Below are 14,101 nucleotides of genomic sequence, written 5' to 3' on the forward strand. Positions count from 1 at the left end.
ATCTAAACCAATGGAGCCTAACATGGTGAGTACTGGATCCTGGAGAGTTTAGGCTTAGCTCTGCATTACATTGGGAAAGGTAGGCAAATTGGTTCATTGTTTGGTACCTTATTTTCCCCTCCCAACTTCTGCAAGCCTACTTTCATAGCTAAGATGCCTGTGAAAAACTGTTCATTTTGTGTTGGTAATAAAGGAGATTGGATCAAGGATCGGCCTTCCATGGATGGAAGGGCTTCACTCACAGAAGATTCTTCTGCCTGATTTGGGGGGAATCTCCCTTACACCACAGCTCACCCCAATGAGCAGGGTCCCCTGATCCTCCGTGTAGCATATGTAAGAGGCTGGAAGAGCTGCCATGGGGAGGAGGGGTCAGAGAAGTCCGCTCCCACCAGCCCAATTCCACACACCTGAATCTGGATCCAACCCAGCCTATAAAAGAGGCAACCCATACAGTTTACAGTGTAAACATTTTAACTGAACCAGCTTCTGTTGAAAAAGGACAAGTAAGAATCTTGTAGCACTTATGGCAAGTATTATGGCATATGATTTTGTGAACCACAGTCCATTTCATCAGATGCATGTCCTAATTGTGCACATATAGACTCAGGGCCAGGATCAATGGTAGGCATGGAGGGGGCCTTGCCCAAGGGCTCTCAAAAACCTGGAGATGGCACTGTATCGACTGCCAACTTAAGATAACACTGCATATGATGAAGTGGACTGGAGGCCATGGAACCTATGCTATAATTAAAGTTTAGACAGTTTTGTTGTGACATGAACTTTCATGAAATCTCATGTAACTGATCAATCGGCTTATGACACTCCCAGCCACTCACTCACCCACTCTTCTGGTGCCCTCCAGATGTAGTGGGCTACAAACCCCACCATCCCTGAGCCAACATGACTGATGCTGGATGGGGATTGCAGGTCTTCTGGAGGGCACCAGTATGGGGGAGGCTGGATTATGAAATAGTGGTTGTGAAAGTTCGTGCCACAATCAATTGGTTTGGCTGGGTTCACACTAGAGGCTTTTCACTCAGTGCTAATAGTCAAGTCTGAGTTTATTCATGCACAACAGTAATGTAAAATTCCTTGAAGGCTTTTTTTAAAAAAACACTTTGCAAATCCCTTTAAATGTCACCCAGAACATCCCTGTGACCCCAGCTCATCTACATTTTTTCCATTCACAAGTGATCATCCTCTAAGGATTCCCCATGCTGCTTCAGCTGGTGTATGGCAGATGACATCTGCCCCTCCCTGCCCTCCCCACCACCACCACCACCCCCCATTTGCCTAGTCATGAAGCTAGATTCTAGTAATGTTGGAGCAGCAATAATTTACTCCTGGACCAACAAATCTGTTTACTGAAGATGCCACGTTCCAGCACCACCTGCTGCTATAATTGAAAATCCACCTTCCTGCACCACTTTCATCTTAGATGACACCTACAGTCTATGATTTTAGTATTAGTATTTATTCACTGCACTGTGGGATAACCATGACACACTTTAGAAAATTTACATTTTGTTGCTACTTTGCATTATGGGGTTGGATCCACACTTAGTCAAGCTTGGAGTAGACATACTGGCTGAAGCCCCAGTGATTTCAGTGGGTCTACTCTAAGTAACTAGGTCTGGATCTAATATTGTCAAATCTCTCTCTCTCTCTCCCTCTGTGTGTGTGTATCACTGACAACACTTGAGTCTGAACAATGTTGTGTTCTTAAAAATCCACACACCCAATTTCTGAAGACTTTAATGATTATGAAAGTGGACACTTCTGGTCAAAATCTCCACCAGTCTGAAGTCCCCCCCATCCCCCACCCTTGAGTAACAAAATAATATCCCTGAATTCAAGTGTGGTGGAAACATCCTTATTAGTCAACTGTTGTGATATTGGGTTGGACCAGGATCTGCCTTCTGTGGATAGAAGGAATCCCTTCCTGGAAGGTGTGTCTGCCTGATTTGGGAGGATCCCCCTCCCCTCCACATCATGGCTCATCATATTCAGCAGAGTCCCTCGACTATGTAGCCTTTTCAGGGGGCTGGAGGGGCTGCTGTGGGGAGGAAGGGGTGGGAAGTCTGCTCCCACCAGCCTGGTTGCACACACCTAAATTGGGGTCCAGCTCATTGTCAAAGGATTAAAAGAATACCTGAAAAATAAAATTAATAAGGGAATTACTGGAATACCATTGGACCAATCTGTATCAGGGCCTCGTAAATGTATCATTTGTAGATACTCTACAAGTCTAAAGGTAAATAAATTATGAGCTCTACTACTTGCATCCATGACACATGTATTTCATGTTTGCCTAGGGCTGTAATCCTATGCACACTTAACTTAGAAGTCCCATTCAACTATGTGGCTCTTACTTCTGAGTAAACTTGCCTAGCTTCAGTTTGCAAGGTTGCAGTTCTAAGTATGCTTACTGAATGTAAATCCCATTGAAATCTATGTTTGGGATCAGAGTATTAATTTGGATTTAACTTTTCACTTAAATTATCGTACCTAAATGGCAATAGCCAATATGCACTGGATGTAGATATTTTATATTATGTCACAGATGCAGCTGGTTATGAGACCTTTCTACAGTCATGCTCTTGTTCAGATGCTCTCCATGTGGAACATCCCCACCGAAAACAATATGTCTTATTGGGTATGACCAAGTTGTCAAGAGTATCCTCCCCGGATAATGATTGTCATGAGCATGGCAGATAAAAAAAGGATTATTGTGGTCACACATATTGCCACTAGGAAGCAGCACCTGTCAGAGTGGTTGCACAAGGCCTGACATTATTGACATTATTTCATCCGTATGGTTACATCCATGGAAAAGCTCTCCATGGAACATTTTAGAGGATTTGAACTGGGCCTATCTGCAATACCTTTTCTGCACTATGGCTACTTAGGAATGACCACGTTTTGTACTATTATTATTATTATTATTCCAAGAAGGCCCTGCCTCATGTACAAGATTGGGTCCTAGTGTAGAAATCAGAAACAGTGGTTCCATGTGGCTTCCTTTCTGGGCACCTAACATCACATCCAATCACATCACACTGGAAACAACCTGTTCCGTACTTTGGTAGCATGAATTCTCATTCAAATAGCAAGTTTCTTATTAAGGTTCTCTACCCTGCTGAGTCCTTGCCTTCAGTATACTTAGGGTGCAATCCTATGCAAGTTTAGACAGAAAAAAGGCCTACAACCCCCAACATTCCCCAGCCAGCGTGACTGGCTGGGGAATGCTGGGAGTTGTAGGCCTTTTTTTCTGTCTAAACCTGCATAGCATTGTGCTCTTAGTGTCTTTTAAAAGAGAGAGAGAGATGTCAAAACAGGAAGCTTTCCAGTAGTCTGCTGTGTGCAGGGACAGGATGTGGTTTCTCAGTGGTGAGAGGAAAGGCACTCTACACATGCTCAGAGGCACTTTGATTTATTGTTACTTCACATTTTCTAACCCTGCTATTGAAAACACAGTTTGGTGGTTTGAGCTTTGTAACAATGCATCCGTACTTGCTTTTAGAGGGTTATCAGCGCCCAGATTCTGAAGTAAGGGATATTACAGGGTGTCTGTGCTGTGGAATTCTAAGGAGTGGTAGGATTCTGAAATAAGGTGGGCCGTATTATATTTTACTTGCAAGGTGTTCATCATATGGGGGTAATATCTGACATCTGTAGCATGGCTCAGCATGCCATCCATATTTTCCAGCCATTGCAAATAGCCTTCTCCAACCTGGTGCCCTCCAGATCTTTTGGACTACAACACCCATAGTCCCTAGCCATTGGCCATGCTGGCTGGGGCAGATGGGAGCTGAAGTCTGAAACATCTGAAGGACACCACCAGGAAGGCTGGTATAAACGGAGTGGGTAAAGGATTTTCTTTTCCCCTTCCCTTATAATCTTAGAACTCAGTGTCACCCAAAGAAATCAACTGGCAGTTGATGCAAGAAGGACAAGAGGAAGTACTTCATACAGTGCATAACTGACATATGGAATTTTCTGCCACTGCAGTGGCCATGGCCTTAGTTGCCTTTAGAAGGGGAATAGGCCTATCAATGGGTATTACCTATGATAGATAAATGGAACCTCCACGTTCAGAGGCAATATGTCTCTAGATAATGGATACTGAGAGCAGACAGTGGGAAAGGGCTGCTGACTTCAGGCTCTGTGTATGGGCTTCCTGGAGACATCTGGCTGACCACTGCTGGAAACAGGAGGCAAGATCATGTGGTATGATGAAGCAAGAATTTGCAGATTGGGAAAAGAGCTGTAGGACTTCTTGTGGCTAGGGGAATGGTGCTTGTCAAGCCCACCAGACTCCCCCAGCCAGAATCAGTCGTGTTATTCCTGTTTACCTCATCTTAACTTGGAGCATGAGTGAATGGCTAGGCCAGGGGTCCCCAAACATTTTGGGTCAGTGCAAACATTGGAAATTTGAGAGAGCATTGTGGGCACTCTCACAAAATGGCTGCCATGGTGGGCATGACTGGTCACAAAACACTCATTTCCCAGAAGGCCAACTGATGAAACTAAATGGAAAGTAACTTCCTCCAGAACCTAACTACAAAGCAGAGGAGGGCTCTGAGCTCTAAAACACAAAACCATTCTTTTGAAACCAAATAAAAATGGTGCTGGAGGGTGACACTTTGCTTTGCAGCATGCCAGCCTCCCAGCTGAAAACAAAACAAAACACACAAATAAAATTAAAATCAGGAGAGCCAGGGAGCCTGGTGGGCATCAAGAGAGGTGCCCCTGGATGCTATGTTGGAGACCCCCAGGCTGGGCAGAAGTGGGTAAGACCAGATCCTGTAGCTAGGCAAAGAAATTGAATCCACCCCAGATCTCAGTTGGAAGGGCAGATTTATTTAAATCAGTATAAAACAATGAATGAAATACAAAGCTGCAGTGGATTCTTATTTATATAAAAACCCACTAACAGAACGATATAATATCTGCTAAGGCAGACTTACTAATTCACAAAGTATCTTTAGGTGACATGCAACCCAGCATGGGTCGCTACAGGCAGTTTGTAGACACATTCAAGGGAGATATTTTGAGCAAACTCACTCTAGTTTTTATATCTGGAAGTTCCGGAGAGGGAATAGGGAAGCGTGGGGGGGGGGAACCAGCCAGTCAAGAGGAGAGTAACTTTGGGACAACGGAGCAGCATTATATAAACAGGAGATTCTGCCATTAGCACCTGCCAGTGATCCAGTGAGATGGGCTGAGAGCTATGAGTGGGGGTAACTTCCTCTGGGTTTCTTGCCATTCTAGATACACACACACACACAGTTCGAGTTCGAGTTCATTCCTTTGTAATCATTGGTAAGGGGGTTGCTGGAGATGTGACTGCTGGCTTTTGCTATTATGGAAGAAGACGTCCTTGGAATTTTTAAAGAGACAGGAAGCATTGCCTTCTGTCACACTCACAGAGATCTAGAACTTTATTATATGAGATGAGCTTGTGATGTGCTGGAACAAGGAGCCACTTTTCTAAAGAAGGGCTGTCTACGAATTCTACTTTCATTTGTTATCTTTTGTGCTGCTGAAATATGATCTGATCTGCATATTTCTCCCAGGCGGCAAACTGCAGAGGAGAGGGAAGCAGAGAGGCAGCAAGCCAATCGCATCCTCATGCAGCTCCAGCAAGAGGCCTTTCAGAAGACCATCAATCAGCCCATCCAAGCAGACCCCATCTGTGTTCACAACTCCTCCCTCTTTGCCCTCCAGAACCTCCAGCCATGGTCAGACGACTCTTCCAAGATTACCAGCGTTACTTCTGTAGCCTCTGCGTGTGAGTGAAGCCATGACTCTTTGCCCATGCATGGACAGTTGTTTTGCAAAACCACCGGCCTTCTTCAACACCATAGGTAGAAGAAGACATATTGCCCATAGAGGGAATGAACCAGCAACCAGACAATGCCCTATGCAAGCTAATACTCTGTTACTGGGTAAAATGCCTGCATGGTGATCCATCAGAGTACTTTAAGAAAGGGCATCACTGTCATTCCCTTCTCTTTGAGCTTGTAAGGCCAGATAATGAGCAACCATGTAGAGTCCTTGTAAGACTCTTCTAGGGATAAAACAACCTGATGTTCTGTTCAGGCATTTCCAAGATACACATCATTCTATTTGCTGGCAACATAAGATTTGTTCTCTCATATAAATGTTTTAGATGGATCATTTTTAAGCGAAATTACTATTCCAGTTTGAATGGAGAGTTGGAAATGTCTTCTAACAACCCCTGGGGCCCTTTGCCTCGAAAGACATTTAGATTCTACAAACAAACAAGAACTTGCCACTTTTTTAAAAAAAATTCAAAGATGAATTCTTTGAGCCTCTCTTCTTTTACTTATTCTCTCCCCGCTGAAGGAAAGAAACCGGAATTATTGTTGAATGTAAACATCATATTGCAAACCATTGTGTGAAGGCTGTGATCAGTTTCCCTGGCTACCACAGACTCTGCATTGATCAACTTATATTTTAATAACTCTGAGGCGTCTGTGCCATTTTTCCAGGGGTAATGCAGTTTCACTTGATGGATTATTTTGGTATCATTTATGATATTGTTCAATATTTTATTTACCTTTGCTCAAGAAGTCAGCTTTGCATGGGGTGGGGGGAGAGCACCCTTCTCTTTCCCTTTCCTGACCAGCAATTCCACACTTTTCTTTTCATTGTATTGAGGAAAAGCTTGTGATTAATTTAAGCACTTCTTATAGCAAACTTCAAGAATATATAAAGGTATCTACAGTATATAGTTTTCAGTTACTTTTAACCTAAGCATCACTGCCATTTAAAATCAGATGGTACACAGAGCCAATCAGACAATTTATCAGAAAAGAATATTTTCAGTGAGTTTTTGAAATGCATTCATTGGTTTGTTTTTAAGTTATGCACTTATACGATGGTTTCCTTTTTGTGTACTCATTTTCTAAAGTGTTTGTGTAATTTATGTGGAAAAAATGAATAAAAGGGGAAAACATCAGTCTGGGTTACTGGAAAGATTAAAAAAAACACACCTTCTTGTGGTTTTTGCTTTGATTTTTCTAGAGGAACCTGACCTCAGAGATTATGCAGCAACTACAAGATCTGTTTTGATGTATAAATGGAGAGAGGAATAGTACACGTTCACCAGCATGTAGAAATATGCATTCATCTTAAACTCTGCTTTTCCAGCTTCAGTGCAGTCAGTTATGTGCCTTGGCAGCCATGCACTTAAGCATGTGCTTAATTTCAAGCATGTGTAAACCATGAATTCAAGCAAATGTGTAGACTGTCAGTCAACATTTAAATGAGATACAAATATAATGAATGTGGTGAATATACTCAGGGGGTTTTTCACTTCTGAGTTTTAAAATAGGTCTTGAGACAATCCTGTTTTGTAATGCAAATGTAAAACCCATATTGACCAGAATGCATTTCCTATTACAAATGTCTCTCCTTCACTTTCCCTTCAATATAAACAATGAGCAGATGGTAGCTTAAATAACTTGAGAAGCAGGAAAAGGGACTCAAGTGTGAAAACATTATTTCATGCATTTGATGCTGATGCTACATATCTAGGGAATCTTGGTTGGCATGGGAGTGGTTTCTTGGTTACATGTGCATTATAGCTGCCTTGAAAATCTAGCTATCATATTTGCATCATCATTTCCAGCAGATGAAAGGAAGGACCATAATGTCTCCCTGTGAGTGACAATTGCTGTAGAGAAATGAAGTGTCAGGAGCACCCTAGCTGCCTCTTGCAGTCCCCTCCAGTAGCCAACTCAGGACACAGACAACAAGGATTCTTTCCGAGACTTTATTCCTTTATGACTCTTTCAGATACTAATCACTAGTGACAAAGCAAGGAACAGCCCTGGGGAAAGATAGCAGAGTAGCCTAAGCTCCAGGTAAGGCAGTTGGTCCCCGTTTGAAGGAGAACCACGGGAAGACTCTGAACTTATGGGCTAGGGAGAGATCCTCCCTCTTTCCCTTGGGTCCTTGGGACGTGACCGTTGTTTGAGCGCCAAACAAGCAGAGCGCCTCCTTTCGGCGCCCTCCATCTATCGCCACTCCCTGCATCTGCGCCGAGCATCCAGCAAGCCCCCCTCCAGCTCTCTCTCACTGCCAGTGTCACTATCTCTCCCAGGAATGCTGGCAGGAGGAATCTCTGCCAGCTGCTGTGCTTGTAAGAGATGAGTGAGCTCCTCTCCCATGGATTGCTGTTCTTCCTCAGAATCAGAACTGCTCTGGGGCTCTATGGGCTCAGTCTCCACCCTGACATTAAGTACCAGAGCAAAGGGGAGGATTGGTTGAGTGGGTACCAATTGCAGAATCCATCATCTACTGATAACCTTCAAATTTTATTTATTTCAAATAGCACAGGATCCTAAAATGGTAAGGTTCATGTACAATTCCATGAGATTCCAAAATACGGGGTGTGTGTGTGTGTGTGTGTGTAATTTGCCTTTTGAATAGTGCTGTGCTAAAAATTTCTTCCACATTTTTTTGACCATTCTCATTCAATTTGATAGAAAAGAAATTGCTTCTGAAGAGAAATTCAAAGGAGAAAAAATTCAGAGAAATCCTCATGAGTTGTGTTCAGGTTTCTTGTGGTTACCTTCTTAGGAGGTGGCTGATGAGTGTGAGCAAGTGTCCTGTCTTTCATTGTACAATCATCTTTCCAGCAGCTTGTTGCCTCCTCAGCTTTCCTCACATTAGTTAGACCTCAGGGGAAGACATCATGAGGTAATTCCCCCTATGGGGCTTTTTCAGCTCAGGAACCGCAGGCAGCCTGGGAGGCTGCAGAGCAACACAAAGATGTGTAGTATGAAGGCAAAACATACACAGCGCCCTTGTCCACTTTGCAGTGATTGTTGTTGTTCAGTCATGTCTGACTCTTCGTGACCCCATGGACCATAGCACGCCAGGCCTTCCTGTCCTGCGCTCTCTCCCGGAGTGTGCTCAAGTTCATATTCATTGCATCGGTGATGCTATCTAGCCATCTCATCCTCTGCCGTCCCCTTCTCCTTTTGCCTTCAGTCTTTCCCAGCATCAGGGTCTTTTCCAGAGAGTTTTCTCTTTGCATTAGGTGGCCAACATATTTGAGCTTCAGTTTCAGTCTCTGTCCTTCCAATGAGCACTCAGGGTTGATTTCCTTGAGGATGGACTGATTTGACCTCCTTGCAGTCCAGGGGACTCGTAAGAGTCTTCTCCAGCACCACAGTTCGAAAGCATCAATTCTTCGGCGCTCAGCCTTCCTTATAGTCCAGCTCTCACAGCCATACATTACTACTGGGAAAACCATAGCTTTGATTAGACGGACCTTTGTCGGCAAGGTGATGTCTCTGCTTCTTACTAGGTGTGCCATAGCTTTCCTCCCAAGGAGCAAGCGTCTTTTAATTTCATGGCTACAGTCACCATCTGCGGTGATCTTGGAACACAAGAAAGTAAAATCTGTCACTGCTTCCATTTCTTCCCCTTCTATATGCCAGGAAGTGACGGGGCCAGATGCCATGATCTTAGTTTTTTTAATGTTGAGTTTCAAACCAGCTTTTGCACTCTCCTCTTTCACCCTCAACAAGAGGCTCTTTAGATCCTCTTCGCTTTCTGCCATTAGTTGCAGTGATTAGGTAGGCTCAAAAACAGCACCAAAATAAATTATAAAATGCCTGGAGGAGAATGAAGAACAATGGAAGCTTCTTTCATGGGGAAAGAAAAGTTTCAGGAAATCAGAGAACAGATTTTCATACAGCATTAGCTCTGCCTCTTCCTTGAAGCTGGACACACCACTGCCCCCCTCACACTTGCATTGTGGAGGATGCAGAATGGGGGCCAGGTGGCAAACATGGCTGCTGGTGTTGCCACTTGCAGTGGCAGCACACCCCCCCCCCCAAAAAAAAAATTCCCTTTGGGGAAAAAGGAAGAAGCTGTGCTACACAGCCCCTGCTAATGGTGAGCCCTAACTATGAGAAATTGTTGGAGAATTTCTCCTCCCACTGGAGAAACTTGGTAAAATTGTCCCCCCGGATTCTCTGCCTACAAATAGGGTGGAGAATTTGCTCACAGCTCTACTTTTGAGCACATTTTCAAGTTTCTTCTTCTTCTTCTTCTTCTTGGAGGCTAACATTAGAATGAGGAAATAGCTTGGTTGTTTTTTAATGGTCACTGTCATATTCATAACTGTATTTTTTAAAAGTACAGGCTGGGGCCACAAGAAAGACATCAGGTGGCTGAAGTGTCATCTTGCGTGCCTCCAGGAATTAAAGGATATCTGGTAGGGCTGGAAATAGTCCTGCCTGAAACCCTGGAGAGCCGCTGCCAGTCAGTGTCGACAATACTGGGCTAGATGGACCAACAGTCTGACTCGGTATGAGGCAGCTTCTGCCTATGCTCCTCAGGCTCTCTTTGTAATCTCACCTGGACATAAGCAAGCCATCTTGTGCCTTCAGAGTGGCAAGGCATTCAAGAAGGGATCGGCTTACAAAGCACTCAATGCAGCCCTGCTATGTCTGGATATTCCTGGCACTGGAGACAGAAATGGTTGGGGATATTTTACCTGGTTTAAAACAGCTGCACTGTTCAACAACATACAGTTTAAAGCAAATATATATATATATATATATATATATATATATATATATATATATTTACATTGTAGAAGTTTTAAATTAATAGTTCTCACACACCCAAATCCATCTTGTATTTACATTGGATTGGATCCAGATTTAGTCATACTTTGAGTAGACCCATTGAAATCAAATTAGGCATGACTAACTTCAGCCCCATTGCTTTCAATGGGTCTACTCTAAATATGACTAAATCTGGATCTAACCCATTGGGATGTAATTTTGATTCAATGCCAGGTAATGGAAGGTTGAACTTTGATTTCAGTGCAGTCATTTTGTGTAGAATGCTGGAACTTGAGTGCTGGCAAAATGAAATACTTGAAACACCATCAGTGATTTCAATTGGTTCTGAATCAGAGCTTTGCTTTATTTTGTTAGAAAAGAAGTTTATAACTTTCAGCTTTGCAGAGCAAATCCTAGTGTGTGAATACTTTCATGGTGCATAAGACAAAAGGTGTAAGGAAAGAAAGCACTGAGTATTGTTTTTGTAAAAAACAAAACAAACAAAAAAACCTTCTGTTTGCAGCCAATGTACTCATTTTTATAAAACTGAGTACAAGGCAGAGGGGGAATCTGAGCCCCAAATACGAAACCACATATTTCCCCCCACAAAGCATAGCAAAATACCTATTTCTCAGAAGGCAAACTGGTGGTGCTAAAGATACACACTACATGCAAACAACAAGCAAAATATACACTATGCCCAAAACAAAGCAAGTGAACCTGCACACCAGGCAAAATGCACACATAGCACAAGCAAAGCAGCTCCTGGTCCCCCACCTCCCTCTGCCCCCACCTCTGATGCTACCTGCCACTCCCACCCCACCCCCACCCCCACCCCCTGTGCAAATCCAAATGCCAAGGGGCGTGATCTTCTGGGAAACCTCAAAGGGCCAAAGTGGGACCTCAGGAAGGCCAGATTTAGCCCCTGGACCTGAGGTTCCCCACCCCTGCTTTATGGGAAAATGGATTTTGAGAGGAGAGAATGCAGGTTCTGGAAAGTGAATGATGCTCTGCCAGTTAGCTCCTTGCAGAATACAGCAGCGCAGTTAACACTGTGGTAGTGTGAGTGAGGTAGGGTGGAGAGAGGTGTCCCAAGAAGAAAGATGGTGGCTGTCACTTTAGCTATAGTTTTATAATGTATGGTCAAAACACAGTGCCACTGCACTACAATGAGGAGAACACAGCACACACACCACAGCGGCAGAGTGCTGTTAAGCCCTGAGACTCTGTTCCAAAGATGCCCCAAGAATTCTGAGCTGGTAGACGGCTTGTCCTCCTTAACTCCCTCTGCTGGCTTTTCTTTTTTCTTTTTACAGTTTCCAAAGGTATCTGTTTCTTCTTTGCTTTTTTGTCTAATTCCTGGCTGCTTAATTTTTTGCAATGATTATCCTCTCCCCTTCAGAGGATGTGGCTGAATGTAAGCCTCTTCACATGTCTTTTTGAGAAACGATCAGAAGGTGACAACGGAGCGGCTGCATCTTGCAGCCTTCGCATCCCTTCAGGTTTGTGCCAGCAACGGCTCCAGCTTGAGAGGACTTGCTCTAACTGGCCTTCCCAAGAATGTGTCAATCCCTTGTCACTAGAGCATGGTTGCTGTTCTCTGGGCCTGTCTCACAGAGGCTGCTCCAGATGGGAAATGATAGCATCAAGAGATTTCATAGGATGGAACTGGGGGTGTGGGGAGGGAGGGAAGAGGAGAGAAATCAAGATATAAAAACATAGGCTGGCATGACAGTGTCAAGGAGAGACATTCATCAAGATATGGAGAAGGCTGAAATAAAGATAAACAATTTTTGAGAGCTTTTTTTTTTTAAGGATTTCCTTTACAAATGTCATACTCACTAGTAGTTTTTTCATATATACCTTTAGATATAGCTCCTTTTTTGTATATTAGATCAGCCTTCCCAGTGGGACTTCAACTCCCATCAACCCCACCCAGCATGGCCAGTGGTCCGGAATGCTGGGAGTTTGGGTCCAAAGTATCTGGAGGGCACCACGTTGGGGATAGCTGGGCTAGAGGGACAGAACTTTGAAAAGTTCCAAAATCCATATTAGTGTAATACCTTTATTAGGCCAACTGAAAGATCAGAAAACACGTGCACGCTTTCAACGGAGTTTGGAATTGTTCTTAGGGTCAACACGGCCATCTTTGGGTGTGGGTTTTTTTGGTAAGCTCAATTTTATTATCTATCTATCTATCTATCTATCTATCTATCGATCTATCTATATCTATCTATCTATCTATCTATCTATCTATCTATCTATCTATCTAAAACATTTGTATCCCGCCCTGTAGCATTAACATCTCAGAGAGGCGTTGATAAAGGCTTTCAGGAAGCAGATGATGCTTGTCACAGATTATGATTATGCCTAATGGTCCGATAGAGCTTGGTATCAATAAGTCCAGTTCTTCAAAGTGCTGTGCTCAGCTTTGATCCAGAAAAATACTGACACATTCACACAGTTCCATTAAGGTCATCTGCACTTCAAGTTGAATGGGTATCTAGCCACTGGCCAAATGTAGAGGCCCCCTTGCCCCCCTTCCCAAAACTGCCCCTGCTCCAATGCCTTTGACAGCAGCCTGGAATGCAGAAATGTAGCAGGTGAAAGTTTTCCCACTAGTTTTCTCCACAGCGGTGCCATTGAGGCAGAACTTTGGGGCAGATGCCCAGGGCCCCACGCAGCAGAATGAGCAGGAGGCAGTGGATGCTGTAGCTCCGGTGTCAGTGGGGTGGTGAGTCCTCTCCGGGTTTCAGCCAGAACCAGTCAGAACTCTAAAGGAGCTGTCCAGGGTGCTCCACATTCTGAGTGCAGATTCACTGCCCCACTGACATCGGAGCCACCAGCATCCACTGGCAGGAGGACATAGCTGTAGACATAGAATCATAGGGTTGGGCCTACAAGACCATCGAACCCAAGCCCCTGCTCAGGGCAGGAAGCCTGATTCCCAGGCGGTCTCCCATCCAAGTACTAACCAGGGCTGACCCTGCTTAGCTTACGAGATCAGATGAGTTCATGCGCATCCAGCCCTTTGCTCCACGGTACAAGGGGGCTGGCTTACCACATCTTGAAGCAAGTGAAGAAATATACACATCGCCAGCTAAAGCAGGGGAGAGTCTGTAAGACCAGGAAGGCCAGAATTTAACATTACCTACCTACACCACTGTTTCTCCACACCAGGAAAAGCTTCATGGGATACATTAATCTATTTTCAGCCATTGTTAAAGCAGTGGGTGGGGGCAAGACTCGATGGTCTTGTAGGCCCCTTCCAACCCTACTATTCTATGACTCTATGGGTGTTTCTTGGAAAAAGCCATCTGTTTTGCAGGATGAAACTCACTAGAAGTGGTTATTCTCCATCCCTCAAAAGTCCAAAGCCTCATCAGAGCAGCCTAGCCAAAGTCTCCTGTGTCTTATTCAGTGCTTTGCTGACTAATGGAGAAAATCATAGCCAGGGAGACATTGTGGACAGCAGCAGCATATTG

At 44.0% G+C, this 14,101-nt stretch overlaps 1 protein-coding gene across 3 annotated transcripts in view; it reads left to right on the forward strand.

Annotated features, from left to right (window-relative positions):
- The window catches only part of TLX1 (T cell leukemia homeobox 1), a 70,249-nt gene extending 63,217 nt beyond the window's left edge, over positions 1-7,032 (forward strand). The window contains exon 3 of one of the 3 annotated variants that reach the window (XM_084846494.1): positions 5,580-7,009. In XM_084846494.1, the coding sequence (XP_084702620.1) occupies positions 5,580-5,798 (219 nt within the window). In that variant the 3' untranslated portion in view covers positions 5,799-7,009. Of the gene's footprint in view, positions 1-5,579 lie in introns of all 3 variants that reach the window. The other 2 variants (XM_084846492.1, XM_084846493.1) reach the window with 2 other exon arrangements.
- The last annotated feature ends 7,069 nt before the right edge of the window (positions 7,033-14,101 follow it).

The sequence above is a fragment of the Heloderma suspectum genome, chromosome 3 (assembly GCF_057233095.1).
Source record: "Heloderma suspectum isolate Gila_16-S chromosome 3, 16-S_ref, whole genome shotgun sequence".
Taxonomy (NCBI): Eukaryota; Metazoa; Chordata; class Lepidosauria; order Squamata; family Helodermatidae; genus Heloderma; species Heloderma suspectum.